The sequence below is a fragment of the Scomber japonicus genome, chromosome 5 (assembly GCF_027409825.1).
Source record: "Scomber japonicus isolate fScoJap1 chromosome 5, fScoJap1.pri, whole genome shotgun sequence".
Classification (NCBI taxonomy): Eukaryota; Metazoa; Chordata; class Actinopteri; order Scombriformes; family Scombridae; genus Scomber; species Scomber japonicus.
The window spans coordinates 7,404,528-7,424,971 of NC_070582.1; the positions used below are offsets into that span (position 1 = coordinate 7,404,528).

At 41.1% G+C, this 20,444-nt stretch overlaps 1 protein-coding gene across 1 annotated transcript in view; it reads left to right on the forward strand.

Annotated features, from left to right (window-relative positions):
• Positions 1-20,444, forward strand: part of kif21a (kinesin family member 21A) — a 66,437-nt gene extending 45,993 nt beyond the window's left edge. Inside the window, exons 18-34 of the mRNA XM_053319477.1 lie at positions 351-490; positions 1,246-1,390; positions 3,080-3,274; positions 3,931-4,032; positions 4,780-4,945; positions 6,019-6,039; positions 6,860-6,917; positions 7,131-7,185; positions 7,275-7,477; positions 8,109-8,234; positions 11,248-11,384; positions 11,852-12,026; positions 12,297-12,461; positions 16,269-16,386; positions 17,018-17,188; positions 18,362-18,561; positions 19,948-20,444. Of these exons, the coding sequence (XP_053175452.1) occupies positions 351-490; positions 1,246-1,390; positions 3,080-3,274; positions 3,931-4,032; positions 4,780-4,945; positions 6,019-6,039; positions 6,860-6,917; positions 7,131-7,185; positions 7,275-7,477; positions 8,109-8,234; positions 11,248-11,384; positions 11,852-12,026; positions 12,297-12,461; positions 16,269-16,386; positions 17,018-17,188; positions 18,362-18,561; positions 19,948-20,038 (2,268 nt within the window). The 3' untranslated portion in view covers positions 20,039-20,444. The remainder of the gene's footprint in view (positions 1-350; positions 491-1,245; positions 1,391-3,079; positions 3,275-3,930; positions 4,033-4,779; positions 4,946-6,018; positions 6,040-6,859; positions 6,918-7,130; positions 7,186-7,274; positions 7,478-8,108; positions 8,235-11,247; positions 11,385-11,851; positions 12,027-12,296; positions 12,462-16,268; positions 16,387-17,017; positions 17,189-18,361; positions 18,562-19,947) is intronic.

Genomic DNA, 20,444 nt, shown 5'->3' on the forward strand with positions numbered 1-20,444 from the left:
GGCGAAGCGGCTGAACACGCCTCTGTCTTCGTCGGCGAAAAAACTTTGAAAACTGGACACTAACCCCTCAGTACAGAGCCGAGCAGTTCCCAAAGGACTTCTATGTGTCAGGGGAACTGTTGTTTTTCAAAAACACACTTTTTTGTTAGTAAAATAACAGTAAAAGGTTAAAAAAAATGGAGTTCACAAAAAATAAAACAGATTTTATAGGGCCCTAGATTCATATCATTAATTTTAGTGATTTAGATGCAAAACTGCTTACTCACTGGCTTCACTTAATGCCTGTAAAGGGTGTAATATGAATTATATGTATGTAGAAATGCATGTGATATGCTTCTAATGTTCACCAGGTGACAGCTCTGAGGAGGCAGGCCAGACCCACCTCAGGGAAGATCATCAGGAAAATCCCAGAACTGAGCCAGGACTCCTCTCACCGCCCTCCCTCTGGACGTCTGTACTCCTCCGGCAACACTGCTCCAAACGGCACGCGGTGAGTCTGTGTGTGTGCACAGGTGTTTTCAGATGCACGTTCATCGAGTTCCCATAGAGAGGAAAAACGAGGAAAGCAGCTAAATATAGATACTTTTTGGAGCCAAAATAGGCCACGTTTTATCCTCACAACATCAAAAGCTATATGTGGAAGTAGCGACGCCTGCTCCATCATAGTAAGTGATCCTAGAAAAGAAACATCCTTTGAATCATTTAACCCTCCTGTTGTCCTCGAGTCGAGGAAGAAGGAAGGAAAGCAGGGTGGGAGGAAGGAAAAAAGAAGGAAAGTAGGGAGGAAAGGAAAGAAGGAAGGAAGGACGGAGGAAAGAAGGAAGGAGGGAGAAAGGGAAAGAGGAAGGGAGGATGGAAGGAAAGAAGGACAGATGAAAGAAGGAAGGGAGGAAGGTAGGAGGGAGGAAAGAAGGAGAGAAGGAGGGAGGAGGGAAGGAAAGAAGGACAGAAGGAAGGAAGAAAGGGGGATGGAGGAAGGAAAGAAAGCGAGAAGGAGGGAGAGAGGGAGGACAGACGGAAAGAAGGAACAGTCAAAACAGATGGGGTCAATTTGACCCGGGAGGACGACACAAAGGTTAAAATGTAACATAACTCTATTTTTGGACTTGACTTTCAATTATTATGTTAGATTTTATTACATAATCCTGCACCTGCTCTCAATTTGAGTTTATTTTATAGCGCCCTGAATGTTGCATACCATGACTAACTGTGTGTGTGTGTGTGTGTGTGTGTGTGTGTGTGCAGGTCTTCCTACAGGCGTACAGTAGGTATTTACTCCACCAGGATCGCCCGTAATAAATGGCAGTCTCTTGAGCGACGGATAAGCGACGTCATCATGCAGAGGATGACCATCTCCAACATGGAGGCCGACATGAACCGCCTCCTCAAGGTGAAGTTCTACAGCAGCACTTGTAAAATTATATGATGTGGTTTTATGGATGTGGTTGATTTTATTCCGTGGCTGCGACAGTAAGGATAGTAAATTATTGGACCAGCTGGGAATATATAAATCTACGACAGCGTATTAGGGCCATATGTGTTTAAAAAAAAATACTGACAAGGCATAATGCATGACAAGTGTTGCAAAGTGAGGCTATGTGATTGCTTGGTAGAACACCTTTTTTTATTTTATTTTGAAAATTTGTGACTTTATAATGTCGGTGAATAACCAACTTTTTTTTTCTTGTAAATTTACGAGTTTAATCTACAACGTCAATACTGTTAAGCACCAGGAAGTAATATTTAACTGCTTTGAAAGATCGTCAGTGCTCAGCAGTCAAAGCTTTCTCAGACTCGGCATCTCTGAGGTTGTAATGAATGTGACTCTATGCATGACTGAACTTAGAGCAATAAACTCTCAATTTACCTTTTATTTAGTTCAGTTTAATCAACTAAAATAAGGATAGTAGTACAAGTACAGTTAGTAAAGGATACGAGCAGGGGTGCATTAATGAACGGGCTAACCTGGGCTACAGCCCCAGGGTCTCCACCGTGGGGGGGGGGGGGGGGGGCTCTAAAAATTGAGAATAATTATGTAGGCTAATGAACACTCGACTGTAACGCAACATGACGCTGCACTACAGTGACATCTGGTGGTAAGAGTGATGGGGATGGTGCGACACTGAAAGGCCCCCCTCCCCTCCCATCCTCCCATATCTTACATTTTGATACAATGTAACAAAATCACACCATATATATCCAACATGCAGCTTAGTAGACGACACACAAAGCCTAATAGTTAGCAACAATGAAGCGCTCACACCTAAGTGGTGTTGTAATTGTTGTGATGTAATTGTGTGTGTGGGTGAGTATATGTTGGCTAATTTTCAAAAGTGAAATGCACATAGTTAATGGTACATACATTGGTTCATACAATGGTACAAATAAATGGCACAGAGCCAAAGATGACCTTGTATTGAGTTTTTATAGGCAAAATATAGTGTGTCAACCACTTAGGGATGGAGGGCTCAAAGTCCTATAGCCTGGGTGCAGGGTGGGGGTGGGGGGGGCTCATAAAGTTCTGTAGCCCAGGGGCCTCCAGTGATGTTAATGCACCCCTGGATACGAGTGATAAAACAAATCAATAAAAACAAGTATATAGATGATAAAAGTACAAGTACAAACAGGAGTTAAGTGGTTGGTGATCATAGATTTCAAAATGTCCAAGAATTACTTAAGTTGAGTTTTTCTGGTGAGTCTGTTCAGAAACTTTGGTTGATTTATACATTTTGGAGCCAGACAGATTCATCACAATCTGTGCAGTTAAAAAATGAGAGATTATCAAATTGTGACCTTGGAAGGAGTCTCAGTTACTGCTCCATCATTTAGTTTCTGCATGATTCATCATCAGCTGCAAAGCAAAACAAAGCTGTCATAATCTGGATGAGTGAATCTGCTCCTTCCTCTTTTTCATTTTTCATAATCATCTTTTAAGCACTGCTTTCTCTCTATTTTCCCCTTTCTGTGCTGCTGAAACATTCATAACAAACACTCAGAGATGAATGTGTTCAAACTTCAAAATCTGTGCTCTGACATTTCAATATGTAATCATTTCCTGCCCTGTCTTGCCTTTTCGTAGCAACGGGAGGAGCTGACTAAGCGTAAGGAGAAGGTGATCAGGAAGAGAGGCCGGCTGGACATAGAAGGACCAGAATTGGAGAAGGCCATGCTTCCCCTGAATGAGGAAGTGGATGCATTAACGGCCAACATTGACTACATTAACGACAGCATCGCAGACTGTCAGGCTAACATCATGCAGATGGAGGAGACAAAGGTGAGAAAGCCAGAATAGATAGGAATAGATAGGCGAAAAGGTAAAACATTTTAACTGTTTATTTAGTTGTTCTGACTTGCCAACGATGTTTTCAGTTAAATGGATGGAGAAAGTAAATTAGCTTTATCTTATTACCACCTGTTTTTTAACCCTCCTGTTGTCCTCAAGTCAAGGAAGGGAAGAGGAAGGAAGGAAGGAAGAAAGAAAGAAAGAAAGAAAGAAAGAAAGGAGGGAGTGGGGATGGAAGGGAAGGAAGGTAGAAGAAAGGAAAGGAGGGAGGGAGGAAGGAAGGAAGGAAAGGAAGGAGGAAGGAAGGAAGGGAGGCAGGAGGGAGGGAGGGAGGAAACGAGGAAGGAAGGAAGGGAGGAACAGTCAAAACAGACGGGGTCAATTTGACCCGGGAGGACGACAGGAAGGTTAAACTCTTAACAGCTAAAATAGAGTTTCTAATTGGCAGGACTTTGATTTAACAAAAGGTAGGAAACTAAATTAATATCAGCCACCAGAAAATTTGGAAAAAAAACAAAAAAAAAACAATAATTTATTGAGTGGATTGTAAAATGTGAACATTGGCTAGCAGTAATTCACTGAGAAATTGGGAGTTAGAGGGAATTTAGGAAGTTGCATTAATCATCTTTCACTGTGTTTGTTTACAGGAGGACGGAGACACAGTGGACGTCTCTGCTGTGATTACTTCCTGCACGCTGGCAGAAGCTCGTTTCCTGCTCGATCACTTCATGTCAATGGCTATAAACAAGGTACCGATCTTGTGTCTGTCTAAAAATATCTATCTAAAAAAAAAACCCAGACAAAATTAAGAAATATTAAAACTTCTCAGATAGATATTGATGCCTTTCCTTGCTTGATATGTTTATGATCATGTAAAGAACACTGGATTTGTTGAGTTTTATTTATGTGGGTTTTTTCCTTGTTTTGGTCATATTTATCGATTTCATTAGTTATTATACATTTCACCTGTAAGGTCTTTTTCAAAGCTACTTTAAGGTTACAACATATTTATATATTTTACATTTCTATCATACATTTCTTGACTTGTGATATATTTGTTACTTAGTTATTTATTGGCATTTGTACATATTGATAAAAAGACAAATTCCTTGCATTTGCAAACCTACTTGGCAATAAACTTGATTGATTTCTGACATTCAAGATCAACCTTTAAAGGCCCCATGAAACTGCATCTTTGAGGATCATTGCTAAAAAAAATTGCGTTAGTCTTATTGATTGAAGTTGTTTTTTAAGCCAACTTATGCAGGAAGATTTTACAAAGAAAAAGGCTCCATTTAATGTAGTGTGCAAAGTTTGGTATCTGCAGTAAATTAAAAAAAATACATCAGCTTCAGATAAATGTTATCATGTTTATGTAATTGCAATAGAAAAGTAAAGTTTCATATGTGATACTGTATGTGTCATTATGATAATTAAAGTCAACAGCTGATATCTGTGAGTGAACACAAACACACTCTGCGGTCTGATCTCTTCAGGGTCTGCAGGCGGCCCAGAAGGAGTCTCAGGTGAAGGTGATGGAGGGCAGGCTGAAGCAGACGGAGATCACCAGCGCCACACAGAACCAGCTGCTCTTTCACATGCTGAAGGAGAAAGCCGAGTTCAACCCGGAGCTGGACGCGCTGCTGGGAAACGCTCTGCAAGGTAACCACGGCGACTGTTTGTGCTCAGATTGTAAAACACACACACCAGACTTCTGGTTTAACCCAGCCCACCTCCTGAAAGTGTCATTAATATCACATTAAGTTTGAATTTGAAATAAAATGTCTGATTTAGTTGTTCTGAATTCATTCTGAAAAAAACATCAAATGGTCATTAAATATTTGGCCTTTCAGGAAGTGATCTGGGTTACTGGTGAGTTGCATGATTGGGCCTGTTGAGAGGCTCTTGCCTGTCGCCTGCTGCTGAATAAAAGCTGGCCTAAAAACTTAAATGTCTGCTACTGAGTAAGGCTGCTCAATTAATCGACATTTCATTGATCTCAAAACTAATAAAATCGAGGGGAAACGTTTTTTAATAATAATGAGATAGCGCTCAATAACAAAGGTTTTATTTTGAAAAGTTTAGATGGGAAGCCGCCGGAAGCTGCCGCAGCTCCGTTAGTTTGACAGAAGCTGCAACATACGGTGAAATGTTTTAACTAAAGTGCAGTTTCCAGCCTGCGTCAGACGATGCTGAGTTTACTGACTAATTATTAAAAACCAGGAAGTGATGTGTGAACTATCGTCATGGTAACCAGCTCAGCACTAATATCTCTGCACATTTTCTGCTCTGTGTTGCGTTAAGCGACTGATTGGAGAGAAAATTAATTAAGCCGAATGGACAAGAAATAAATAAATGCAGCATCTTTCCAAAGTTTAAAAAACATCTAATAATCAACATTTAATAATCGTGATTTCAATTTTGACCCAAATAATCGTGATTATGATTTTTTCCATTATCGAGCAGCCCTACTACTGAGATAATATTTGATTTAAATGTGGTTACAGAGCTACCTAATTTTACAACTATTAGAAACTTTATTATTGCATTTGGTGCCCTGTTGCCAGCCTGTGTTCAGTAGGACGCTCTGTTTACTGTAGTTGCACTTTCATTTTCTTTCGTTGTTTTATTTTTTAGAATTTCGGGGGACTGTGGATTTGATTTGTGCATTGCCTTTTTTCTGTTCCCCCACGTTTTTCCTTTTTCTTTTTTGTTTCTTTTTTATGTTTTTACAGAGCTAGGTAACATCCCGGCTGGTAAGTGAAACCATAATTAGACTCATATCTGTGTTATGAATGCATGGTTCCTTCCCTTTGCACTTTGAAACTAACTAAACATAACAAGAACAGGTGCATGAGGTGCAATGCAAACCAGGCTTCCCTCCATCTGTCTGTTGACTCCCCTCTTTCCCCTCATCTGGAGACACTTTTCCTCCTCCTCCTTATCCTCGTCCTCTTCCTCCTCCTCCCAGCTCTCCATGTGCTACAGCCTCCATGCTTTAGCACCCTGCTAACCCCAGGCCCCTCCACAGGAACCATACAACATGGATAGTGTGACTCTGACCGTCCCTGTAGGTCAACTGACCCCCACAGGAGCAACAGACTAATGATTCCTTCCACTTTACAACCTAAATGCCTCATATTGGGTCTTTTACCTTCACCTGAACCCACCCACACACCTCTTTTTTATAACCCTTCCTCACCTGGCCGCTCTTTGACCTTTGACCTCTGACCTCTCACCTTTTTCAACCCATCTTGAACCCATTGAGCTCCCTGAGGACCAACTTTCTGTTTGTCGATAAAAACGGCATGGTGCTGCGCTGACATCGCCCTCATCTGCTTCCCTTGTTCATCCTTCCTAAATCCATTTTGAGCAACTAGCTAGTATCTAGTAACTTTAATAAAAAAAAGAAAAAAAAATTGAGAATATAGTTGCGTAAGAAGATATATTATTTAGTCTCAGGCGAGGTGTACGTGCTAGAAAACATTTCAAATAGTCATTAAGCTGTCATGTTAGTTTTATCAGTCAAAAACATATTTACTAACTTTAATATTACTTATTGATCCTATTTGACAGAAAACGGGGATGATAGCAGCAGTGATGAGTCGGCCCAGAGCCCTTCTGCAGAGGGAAGGTAAGTTTATGTCATGTTTATGTTACGGCTGCAACTAATTAGTCATTTGGTCTATAAAATTTCAAAATAAAAGTAACATGTCGATCACAGTTTCCCGAAGGTGTAAAATGCAACATACAGTAGAAGTCCACAACCCAACGATATTCAGTTTAGTTAAAATATATATATATTAATACTCGTTCATATAAAACTCATTTTTTTCCTTTACTTTAGCACCTTGACATCAGATCTTATGAAACTTTGTGGAGAGACCAAAACAAGAAATAAGGTATTTAGTTTATTCATCATTTCCTGCATGAACTCCAGCTTTTCCCCCGATTACTTCCTGCCTAATTTACACTTATCTGTGCTCTACAGGCTCGTAGGAGGACCACCACTCAGATGGAGCTACTGTATGCGAGCAGTGACTCCGCCCCCGACGCGCCCACCGCAGACTTCTCCGGTCCGATGTTACCGTTAGCTGAAACGCCAGAAGGGGGAGGAGACACGGACTCATCAGGCTCAGCAGTCAGGGACTACACCGCTCTCTCTCCCGGCTTTTCCTCTAAAATGGGCAGCATGTAAGTCCAGGCCCGGCACTCTTTGATAACACATTAATTACTACCCCCCCCCCCCCCCCCCCCCTTCCTCCTTCCTGCATGTTTGATGTTGCTGCTACCTCCTCTGCCTTATTATTTAGCTTATTGGACATTTTATTCCTGAGCCTCCTTACGTCATATTGACATACCTTCCTCCAGCTGATAAGTCCTTGAAGGTAAAGCATGTTGAGAGAGAGAGAGGAGCAAATATTAACACATGTATGGCTTATTTATTACTGTTCCCTGCAAAAACCCACCACTCTAATTCCTTATTACAGCTTAGTTACACACTGAAAGCAAATGTACTAACCAGACTGCTTTGACTGGCTTGTGAAAGACCACAAATAGAATAATGGAGGTATATTTTGGGATGCTGTAGTATAAAACAAAACCTACAGCGTCCTCATTAATTAAACGTGGGCTTGACGAAGAACCACCACTGTTTTGGGACATTAAAATGATCAGGTAACTGTTTTTGTGTGTATTGCATGCCCATCTCCTCATTGTTGCCATTATTTTGTGTTGATTTCACATCTTTCAGTTGTTTCATTTTTTGTTTTCTATACTGTCTTTGTGTTGTTTGTGGATTACTGTATCAAACTGAACGATTCAGTTCTGGCCCCAGAACTCCGTCAGGGGTGGAAAAGCGAGCGCCGGAGCCTTCCCCGCTCTCTCGCAGGAAGACGTATGACAAGGCGCAACAAGCAGCCGACAGGGCAAAGGTCAAGGAGATTAAACAGTAAGAGACCCGTTGCCAACACTGGAGAAAAAAAAAAAAGCAAAATAACTTCACTTCAAATCTACTAATACTCCTCTCAGTTTCCTGCTTTTGGAGAAGCATGTGGTTTTCAGTAAATCAGAAATGCTCTCTGCCTGATTCGACAACTTCTGACCTGTCAAGTTCTATGCTGAATTTAAAGTCATGTTTTTCCTTCCTAACTTTGGATATCATGTCTCTTTGAGCCATGACGGTAATGATGACTCCTTTTTCCCGCTCCTGTGTTTGACTCAAATTCAGTGTTCAACTTGCTAATCAATCCCTCTGCTGCTGATCTAGCTCTGATTAGCATTTCACATACTTAGGAAATCACTGGCACTTTTTCCTGTTTTTGTGAGGCAGTTGGATTCACAATATCACAAGATCATTGCAGCCTCACATGCTAGCCTGGCTATAATTAGATTTAAACTGCTGATAAAAGATATTTTGATATCAGCTGCATTATGCCAGTATTTTGTTCTCTTTATATCAATTTTATCCCAAAAATTGCAGAGTTTGCTCAATAGTTTTTTTTCTTGTCTTGCCACGTTGAAAAGCCTCTAAAAAAAATTTCTGTTTGTTTTACAGTTAAGTGTTTTGCTGACGTTTGCTGAAACTCTCCTCTGAAATCAGGCCACAAAAAACTCTGGGCTATATTAGACCTTCAAATTACACACTTTGAAAATAGTAAAACATTAATGGCTGTAAAACATACAAAAGAAATGTATTTGTGAAGCTCTGTTGAGGCAGAAACCTTCATGACTGAATGCCATCTTGACAGGTTAATATTTGCCTGACACAACCACAAACTGATGCATCGTTCTAAAGATAGCTGGCTGTAAACCACAGTGTGCAGAAAGCTAAAGTAATGTTATCTTGATGGCTTCAGAGAAGTCTGAATATGTGAATGTTTCCCGCAAGCCATCCTGACAGTTTATCTTATATGACGTAAATGCAGCATATGCATCTCCCTTCTGTCTTCATGCAGTCCTCCCACACTCCTGCCTGTAGTGTATAAACAGCTTAGCACACACTTTAATTATGCCACAGCTTAACTGGCAGCCCTGCTGTCTTCCTTCGCAGCCCAGTCATCAAGAACCTGAAGAGCAGCCCACCATTTCCTCTCTCCCCTACTGCTCGTCCCAGTAACCACGTCGGCGTGTTTAGCTGTGCGACAGGGTATCTGGGGCGTACTGCAAACGTCCTGCAGGATAAGTAAGGACCAGAGATAAGTAAAATTGACACGATCCTGCCAGAGATTCAGATTAGAGTCAGGGAAAGATGCTGAAGATGATCACTGACACTAATTGCACTCCAAAATCTGTCAGGTTTGACATGCTGGCCAATTTTAATGTAATAATAATACCTTTATTTATATGTGTGTATATATATATATATATATATATAGTATTGTTCAAAACAAGCTGCAAAGTAATTTACATACAATTAAAACATGTTAGCGTTTTCTGATCTCATCCCAAACAGAAAAGGCTCGGTCACCTTTAGTTTCAAGGTTAGACCGATGAATGACCATTAATGATCTACCAGAGGATCTCAGGTTGCATTCAGGCTCGTAGGAAATCAGGAGGTCAGCTATATATAAGTGGGTTTAAAACCGGTTTGATGTGTTTTCTCCTTTTGGACCAGCTTATGAGTCTGTGGCTATTGAGGGTTTGTCATATGAGGCATGAAAATATTGCATTGCAATTGTAATCTTTGGAAGATGGCCAGCAGTAATGTAAAATGTATGATTTGTAGCTCAAATGTGAAAACCAATGGTATGGATCTTTTAAACTCACATACTAGGAGTGAAACTTAGTCAGACAATATCAAATATTATGTCTTTAAGATACGTTTTTATTTAATTAGCTCTTGTTGAAGTTAAGCTACTGAATATTATGGTTTTATTAGTAAAATAAAGGAACATGGTTTAAAATAGGAAATCAGTGGACATTAAACTCTCTTGCCCTCCAGGATGGATGGATGCCTCCACCTTTCCTCCAGCATCCTCCGTTTTGTTTCCCCTCCTCTCTCCGATCCACCCAAGTACATTTTGTTTTTTATTTCTCATATATCTCACTTAACATTTCACCTATATATGGGTGCAGGGTAAAGGTGAATCTCAAATCTCATGGTGTAGATCTCAGCCTCTTATCAACACGACCCGCACTGTTTTTAGCATGATTATCGGGCAGCAGAGCTCTAGTTCATCACACTGTCCTGTAACCAGAGCGTCTCAGGGGTTTCATCACATGACGATGCGGTGACCTTGTGCTAGAACAATTAATGAATATCCTAACCCCAATGTCATCTTCCTAAGCTCATTACTGCTATTGAGTCTTGAACACTCAATGATCCTCCATATTCATTAGCCTTTTCTCATTTCAGCGAGGCTTTTACATGCCACATTAGAGGCCCCTGTTAAACCTCAATCATTCCCAACTCCCGAGTATTGACGTCTGGATCTGTGGTACACCATCAGCTCTCACCGCTGCTCCACTGATACTAATAGCTACGACTATTCTAGGGTAGTGATTGCACAACTACACTATCAGAAGCCAATTTGTCAACACATGCAGCCAATTTGTGATCGATCAGGGTTCCCGTACTGCTATTGAACTTGCGGTCCATGATGATTCGGCACGACTGGTTTCCAATGTTCGTCTGTTTTTGTCTCCTTGGGTGATTTTTCTGTCACTAGCTGGCGAAGAGAAGCTCCTCACAGTTCAGGGGGTATTTTTGGATACTTTTCTTTTCTTCAGCACAATAAGGGTTATTCTGTTAACAGCTGTCTCATCCCTTTTCTGTGGACTGTTATCATCTTTCTATTTTTGATATGCAGCACGGTGCTAATCAGCCATGAGAGCTGCATGCTGTGCATGACTCCGGTTCTGTCTGTGTGATTAATATCTGTGTTGCTCCTGTTTGTTCGGATTACTGGACAGGGTTACATTCATACTGCTGCTATTGATGGTGATATATGTGTGTTTTCCAGGGGCGTCATTAACCCGGTGCCATCCACTAAGAGCAATCGCTCATCAACGTTGCAGTGTGCTCATGTGGCGGAGGGTCACAGTAAAGCTGTTCTCTGTGTCGACTGCACTGATGACCTTCTCTTTACCGGATCCAAAGGTCATTACCCTCAATCTTCCCTCCCTCCATCTTTCTTTCTCTGTGGCGCTCTCTCGTTCTTTCGTCCCTCATCATTAGTATTCCTCACATGCCTCCTTGGTAATTATTACACTTGGATATGCTGTTCTATTACAGCAAATAAAACCTGACAGCTATTAATTAAGATTGTCATGCACAGTATGTAGAACAGGAGAATAAATGAGGTAGTGAAATAATATGACATTGGGTACATAGTTAAACTTATGATGAAGGAGCTTTTAAACATAATAAATTGAGATAAAAATGGAGGCAGTCAGATTTATTGAAGGTCCCATTTATCCCAACATACTTCTTATTTTTAACTTATAAAATAAAATCAGTCTTGATACTGAGCTGTACTCTGTTGCAGTAGTGTTGACAGAGTGCAGAAACTGTTCTTTAAATAATAAGTGATGATGGAGATGACGGACTGTGTTGTTCCCTTGCAGACCGGACCTGTAAGGTGTGGAACCTGGTGACGGGTCAGGAGATAATGTCCCTGGCAGGTCACCCCAACAACGTGGTGTCAGTCCGCTACAGCTCCAGTTTGGTCTTCACCATCTCCACCTCCTACATTAAAGTCTGGGACATTCGGGACTCGGCCAAATGCATCCGAACACTATCGTGAGTGTGACTCACCGTAATATGACATACAGCTAAAGAGCGAAAGTGAGAGAGAGAGTAAACAGTTTTCTTTGATGGATCAACTTGAAGAAACCTGTATTGTGTTTATACAGTATCAGTTTTACAAAGATTTATTGATTTGAACATAAGTAAACCACAGAGGCCTTTAATAATGAATAAATTACATAAATGATGTACATAAGTGAATTTGGAAAACTTCTTCTCCTTCAGTTGCAGATTTGTTTAAATGTTGCTTCCATGTATCTGCAGGTCCTCTGGTCAGGTTAGTGTTGGCGACATCTGTGCGTCTACCACCAGCCGAACGGTCACCATCCCTGCAGGAGAGAACCAGATCAACCAGATTGCTCTCAACCCCAACGGGACAGTCCTATACGCTGCTGCCGGAAACTCAGTCAGAGTCTGGGATCTGCGAAGGTAAGCAGCTCAGTTTAAGTAAAAAACTGTAATACTTAAACTTTTGAGCAGGTGAGTAATGCTGTGTGAATATATCTTGAAATTTAAAGATGCATTTAAGTGATTTTGGTGTTCCCCAGATTTCGTACTGCATACAGTGACACCAATAAGTCCAAAAGCAGTAACTATACATGATAATGGGAATTACCAGTGAAAAACATCATGGGCTTTCAAAATATCTGCAAAAAATATCTATAAATATTACATGCAGCAACGTTCTCGGTCTGTATTCATCCCCTGCTATTCTCATTCTTTCCTTCTGATCCAACATCACTATTTTCAGATGCATAACACACAAGATTAGTTATTCATAGCCCGGTTTCTTTTTGCAGCCCGCTTGGAAGACTCAATTTAGTATAAAAACCTGAAGGTATCCAATGTTGTCATCCATCATTTATAATAAATTGCCTGTTTGCTCCTTTTGGATAATAAGAAATTGATAACTGGCAGCATGATGATTAAAATAACTTTTAAACAACGTGACCTGGAGGAACACGCTATTTGGACTGAGATGGAATCTTGTAAACTCATCCAGAAACTTTTTTCACCAACATAATTCATTTATTGCCTTCATGTTTTTCTTAGGAAAAAATATGGAGTTTATAAGTGAGACAATGAAGGGGAGAAACTGTTCCTGTGTCTAGTGGTTTTGGTGTGCAGTATTCTGTAGCACCTGCCAGAGGGGAGAAGTTAGAACAAGTTATATTCAGGGTGTGAGGAGTCTGCAGTGACTTTCCCTGCCTGCCTGTTTCCTGACTCTGGAGGTGTACAGGTCCTGGATGGTGGGCAGGTTCTGTAGACCCTTAAGGCCCATTTATGCTCAACATTAAATACGGACGGAGCTTTCTGTCCGTGCTCTGCGTTCATTTCATCCGTATTTCTGCACGTTTCCATAAAGCTTACGGATACGGACCAAACGGAGCAGTACCACCGGAAACCATGAGGGGGCAGTGTTGCTGTCACTACTCGATACGTAGCGCTAGTGAGATACGACGAAGAAATAACAATGGCGGAACTTTTTGAGGAAAGGTTTTGCGAGTTGGTTAGAAACTTTAAACATATCGTTTTTGTCTTTTATGCAAGAGGAACATTATCAATATCTCCTCCACAGTCGCCATGTTTGTTTTTGAGTTTGTTGTCGTCATAAACTTTTGACTCTGTGCTGCCCCCTGGTGGATGTATTGGTTAACATCCATGCCAACGTAAAGGACGCATGGAAGTATGTGAGCAGTGACGGTAACATCGTTTGAAACGGACGGATACATTTTCGTACATCCGTTGTTAAGCATAAATGGGCCCTTAAAGTCCATTTAGGTTTGTTCCTCTCCTCTTTTGTGAACAATACAAACCAGACAGTGATGGAAGTGCAGTTAACAGACTCGATGACTGTGGTTTAGAAGTGGATCAGCAGCTCCTGAGGCAGGTTGTACTTCCAGAGCTGACACATGAAGTAGATCCTCTGCTTGGCCTTTTTGATGACTGGGTCAATGTTGGACTCCCACCTCAGGTGCCAGTAACCTTCACAGCAGCTGACACAGTAGGCTCTTCTCCCACATTATAGCCATAAAGAAAATCTGTCATTAAGCCACCTTTGCGTTTTTATAATGAACCGCCCCTGTGTGTGCTTTTACTAGGGGAGCGGGAAAAAATTGATAGAGCATAGTATATTTTGTGTGGTAATATTGTATTGATACACGGACACCAAGTATTGATCTTTTTATTATATAGATTGCATCCGCTTCCTGTCCCGTTGTGCTGGCTGTCCATTTCACACAGACATCAATCTGTATCTGTGACTACCTTCATGAGTAACTCTGCCCCCCCACTCCTTGCCTGTACCTCTTATACAGTAAAGGGGCTTAGTGCTGTTGGTGATTTGGGGCAGTGATGGGGGGGCTCCTCCTGAAATCCACTGTCATCTCCACAGTGATGGTGTTCAGCTCCAGGTTGTTCTGTCTGCACCACAGGACCAGCTGTTGAAACCCCCCATCTGTATGCAGACTCCTCTCTGTCTCAGATGAGGCGATGACTGCTGTCTGTAAATTTCAGGTGTTAAACAGACAGGTCTCCTGAGGTGCAGTCATTGGCGTAGAGGGAAGGGGGGGGGGATCAGCAGGAAAGAGTACTCACCCCTGTGGTGCTGGATGTGATTTTTCCCAGCTTCACCTGCTGCTTTCTGTCTGTCAGGAAGTTTTTGATCTGCTGACAAGTGGAGGAGGGCGCAGTTAGCTGTGTGAGATTGGTGAGGAGGATTTCGGGGATGATGGTGTTGAAGTCCATGAACAGGATTCTTGAGTAAGTCCCTGTGGAGTTGAGGTGTTGCAGGATGTAGTGCAGTCCCATGTTGACTGCATCATCTACTAACCTGTTGGCCAAGTAGGCAAACTGTAAGGGGTCCAGCAGAGGGCCTTTCCTTCAGGTGGATCTCAGGGTTTCTTGGTGACCAGGAAGATAGTGGAGCATTTGAAACAGGAGGGGACTTCACACCGCTCCAGTGATCTGTTGACGATCTGTGTAAAGATGGGAGCCAGCTGGTCAGTGCAGACTTTTAGACACGAGGATGACTCGCCATTTTGGCTCGGTGCCTTCTTGGATCTTCTGTCTCTGAAAGAGCTGACACACATCCTCTTCACAGACCATCAGAGCTGGTGGTGGGGAGTCAGGGGGGAGGTGATAGCAGGGGTTGCAGCTGGTTGTGTGAAATTTCAGGTCATCTACTAGTTGAAGGTACTCTGTAGTGTGTGGGATATATATAGACCTGGAAACGTGCATAATATGCCCCCTTTAAACATGCTGTAATGAGTTAGACTCCTCATATAAAGGGTTGAAGATGTTATTTGGACACTGGAAACGTTTAAAGGGATGTTTGTTTACACATATAGAACATTTTAAAATATACAGTAATAATAAGTACAGAGGAATATGAGGGAGAATTAAGGGGAGTGGCATTCTCCAGGCAAGCAAAATTACAAAAAAAGACATATTTTCATCTTTCAAAGTATTAATGCAAGTATACAGTACATCACCATTGCCAGACTGAGAACATAGTTTTTTGATGTTGCAAAAAAGGTCAGCAGGCCAGAGTACGTACACAAAAAGGTGAGATTCATTAATAAAAATAAACGCAAAAATGAACCTTGGGAAATTCTTCCCGAAATAAAATCTTCTCTCTTCCTGTTCCATTCAATTGTCTAGTGACTGGCCTTTTACCTTATAACAGCCCTTTACTGGAACGTACCACCTGTTCAGGACACCAAAGGATGAGCTAGACTGATCAAAGCATAAAGAACAACATTAGTGTAGAATTTCTGCAACTGCTGGCAATCATGATATCCACTGGTTACACACACACACACACACACACACACACACAGTTATAAGTGCACCAAATTTAGAGAATGTCCTTTACTACAGAACAATTTTATCATTCCTACCTCAACTTGACGGGGCGTAGTGACTCACTGCTGAGTGCAGTTAATGGTGCACAGCTGTTGCCACTACCACTGATTAAGCAGACAATCCGCCCCACCATCACAACTCTCAAAAAGACCACGACTGAACCACTTCAACAAAATATATCATCATGAAACACAAAATACTGAAACCTGAAATTACATTTGTGCAACATGGCGGAAATGAACAGAAACATCAGACTTTTCCCAGCTGCTGTTTTTAATGAATAAATGTATAAGTTTATTAGAGTATTTCCCTCAGTGGTTGCAGTGAGTTGGTTATACGTGTTTATTTATATTTTGTCTCTTTTGTCAGATTTGCATCCACCGGGAAACTTACTGGTCACCTCGGTCCAGTAATGTGCTTGACTGTGGATAAGTCCGGAAAGAACCAAGACCTCGTGATCACCGGGTCCAAAGACCACTACATCAAGGTGGGGGTTTCCACTGATCCATCATCTCTTGTTCTCTTGTTCTGTAATCAGCATATTTCCTCTGAATCCTGCAGAAGAAAGCAAAAGATTAGACATTAAAGTTATAATTCTAACATTCAGGAATACAACACAAGGATTCATGCTCCGTAGCTCCGTCATGCAACATTAACTCGAGAGGGAGATTCGTGTTAACAGCCTGCACTTATTCACACATAAACATACCAATTAACACAATACATGAAATCATACTTTCATATATTCATGTTCCTGCCTGTATCCACTGCCCTCACTTAAATACCATGATTTGGCAGATGCTTTTATCCAAATTGACTTACAAGTGATGCAAGACATGTATGCACTCACACAGATAAGTCAGGATGTATATGAGGCTGTTTGTTCAGGTTTTCTATGGCAGAAGAGAGAAAGCCACTTTTAAGTCCTGTATATACGACCAGGTGGCAGTAATGTGAATTGTTGATATAGAGTAGGGGGTGATCAGTGTCATTTGCTGTTATGTGCATGACATGTGATACTGTAATCCTCTGGAAATGTTGGATTTTACAATATAATACACAATGAAGCCCTTTCAGTAGACGTACCGCGCTGTAAACACGTGTTGTGGCTGTTGCAGCTGTTCGATGTGACTGAAGGCTCTCTGGGAAGCATCAGCCCAACACACAACTTTGAACCTCCGCATTACGACGGCATCGAGTCACTGGTGGTCCAGGGGGACATGCTGTTCAGCGGCTCCCGAGACAACGGCATCAAGAAGTGGGACCTGACCCGCAAAGACCTGCTGCAGGTACTGGAGGCTGAGACTTTTAGAGCTTTCATGGTTCAAAGGGAGGAAAGTTTCAACTACAAGACTTTTCAAAGTTCTTTTAAACAGGACATAAGAAGACAATAGATCCTAAGACAAGATATAAAAGAAACAGAAGTCAATACAAAAAACATTTAAGAAACAATTAATTAATTATGAAAGCGGTTGCCAGTTAATTTTCAAACTAATTGATTAAGTGGTTACATTTTGTAGCTCTGGTTAAGGAGTGTCAAACTCATTTTAGTTCAGGGGCCACATACAGCCCAATTTGATCTCAAGTGGGCCAGATCAGTTAAATCATTGCATAATAACCTATAAATAATATATAATACATATTATAATTTTACTATAATAAGCCATCTAGGGGTACCCTGGTTAGAAATACTGAGGAAAAGTCGGACTGACAATGTGATTCAGATTTAAAGAACAAGAAGACAGGAAGATTAGAAGCCATGACTGTGAATGTCAAGAGAAATTAAGTGAGAATAGCAGTGAATTTTACTGGGAAAAAAATTTATTATTTTTCTGTAATTTGCAAAGTTATCCAGTGGGCCGGTTTGGACCCCTTCATGGGCCATTTCTGGCCGACGAGCCATATGTTTGACACCCCTGCTCTGCTATGTTTGCATCTCTCTCTCTCTCTCTCTCTCTCTCTCTCTCTCTCTCTCTCTCCCTCTCTCTCCCTCTCTCTCCCTCTCTCTCCCTCTCCCCTCTAATAGCCTTTAATTTCTTAACTGTCACCTATCACATAGTTAGTGGAGCCATTTATTTGTCACTCATAGGTCTATTTCAGCTGCATTACCATTAGAAGAGAGTTGGTTGAGACTTTTTTTATGTGTCCCACTGTGAGAAAAGAAAGGATCACCTCATTAATATTTAGAAATCGTTGATTATCAGTAAGTAAAGTTTATTTCAGTCACAAAGTGCTTCAAATTCAAATGAAATAAAATCAACTGCAATCAAATTTGAGATAAATAGAAATAAAGACACCAGATAAATTATACAAAGGGAACAAGACATAGGAGTTAAAACATGAAACACCAAAAACTTCCAAAGCTTTTGGGGCTGCCCACTGAAAGATTATCAGTGAAGATTAAATCATTCAAATCATCTTCATCACTTTTTAAAACCCTTTTCAATCTTTCTCTCCATCAGCAAGTCCCGAACGCCCACCGTGACTGGGTGTGCGCACTCGGCGTGGTCCCCGGCACCTCGGCTCTGCTGAGCGGCTGCAGAGGCGGGGTGCTCAAGCTTTGGCACACGGACACTCTGGGGACCATCGGGGAGCTCAAGGGTCACGACAGCCCCATCAACGCCATCTCTTGCAACAGCAGCCACGTGTTCACTGCCTCCGAGTGAGTCTCAAACACACACACAAACACACACACACACACACACACACACACACACACACACACACACACACACACAAGCAGTTTTAGTTGAGTTTTTCCATGTATGAGAAAAGTTATTTTTGTTCTTGTGTGAAAAACATCAAATTGATGAGCACAGTTTGGATGGCTTGTTACTGAGCTGCAGTGTAAAGTAGGAATAAGCAACCTATCAATAAATTTTTTTTTAAAAAGGTTAAAAATCGACCAACACATCGTCACCTTCTCATTACTCATCTTAACCTCGATGAGATTCGACAGGAGGTCAAGTACAAATCCATCACTGTTTTTTATGTTTTATTGATTGTCAGTTACACAATGCAGAGTCTTCATTGATTTCTGTTTTTCACTGTTGCTGTTTCTCAGTCTCTCCTCCAGCTTTCCTTTGCTATCTTCTTTTCTTTTTTTTTTATCTCCACAAGGAGCATAACAACTATTCTGACTAATCTTAGGTACGGAAAGCAGAATAAAACTTTATGTAGCACATTTTCAAAACGAGTTTTAAATGATTCACAATTGCTATAAAAAACATTTGAAGAGATATCCTGAGCTAGAATTATTAAAAGAGGAACAAATCAGAGCAAGGAAGCATCAGTAAAAAGAAAGAAAAGAAAAATAGGTTTTGAGATAAGATTTAAAGGGGTAGCTCTATATTTTGGGGAAATAAGCGTAGTTTCTTTCTTGCTAAGAGTTAGATGTGAAGCAGCAAACCTCACAATTCAGAGGAGACTTGCTTCCTGACGCGCGCCAATAAAACAATCACTGTGTGGTTTGGATCCAACAGAGATTTTATTCCACTTTAGATGATGTAGTGTCCACAACAAAAAACATGGGATAAAAAAAGAGAGCGGTCCAAAAACAATACGTCTCTCCCCTGTCTCATCAGCAACACCTGTCCCCCGCTCCTCTATATCTCATTTCCTGGGAGGAGGAACTCATCATATAAACATTTTAGACAGTTAAACTAAACATAACAATAACAATAATCAAACTGAATATGCAGAAATGGCTCTAATAAGCATAAACTATGAGTTTTTTTACTGTCAATAAATCTCATGTGCAAATCCAAACCAACAATGAACTCATCCTTCTTATTGATATTGTGTGTGTATCCAGCCTTATATATTGTATTACTTTGTACCGTAAACCTCTATTGTCTAAAAACCATTAAAAACATGTCAGTGAGCACATCCAAAGACTAATAACAGCAATTACTCTTTATTCTTTGGAGCCATTTCTTTGTCTGAATAGTTTTTGAAAGTCTACAGAATGACATAACTGTGCATCTGGATATCAACTCTCTTTATTTTGTGCTGTTTCTTACTGTTTCATGTTTCTGTTTTTTTCTAGTGACCGCACAGTGAAGATCTGGCGTGTGCGCGGTGGACTGGACAGCACCTTAGATGCGGTTGACAATGCGGACGAAGTGGCCAGTAACTGAACGCAGCGCCTCCTGCTGGTTTAATCTCTGGAAGCAACACTAACGGCATCTTCTGATGCTGCTGCTGCCCTGCACTTTGACCCCCTAACTTATCCAACCCAACGCTCTCACACACACTCACACTCACACACACACACACACACACACACACACACTTTTTAGCCATGTAACCTTCATGACTGAGCCACAGCAAACACTCAAGTAATCTCATCTCAAAATAAAACGTATTAACACAGACTCTATGTACTCAGAGGACGGTAGACAAGTCTTTACTGTAGATCGTGTTAAGAAGTGAATGTCAGTAGGGTCACATTTACTCACTAAACATGTTTATTTAAGAGTCCAACAGATTCAGCTTAGATTCAGCGCTGTGCCCGGATCCCACACATCCACAGACACACATTCA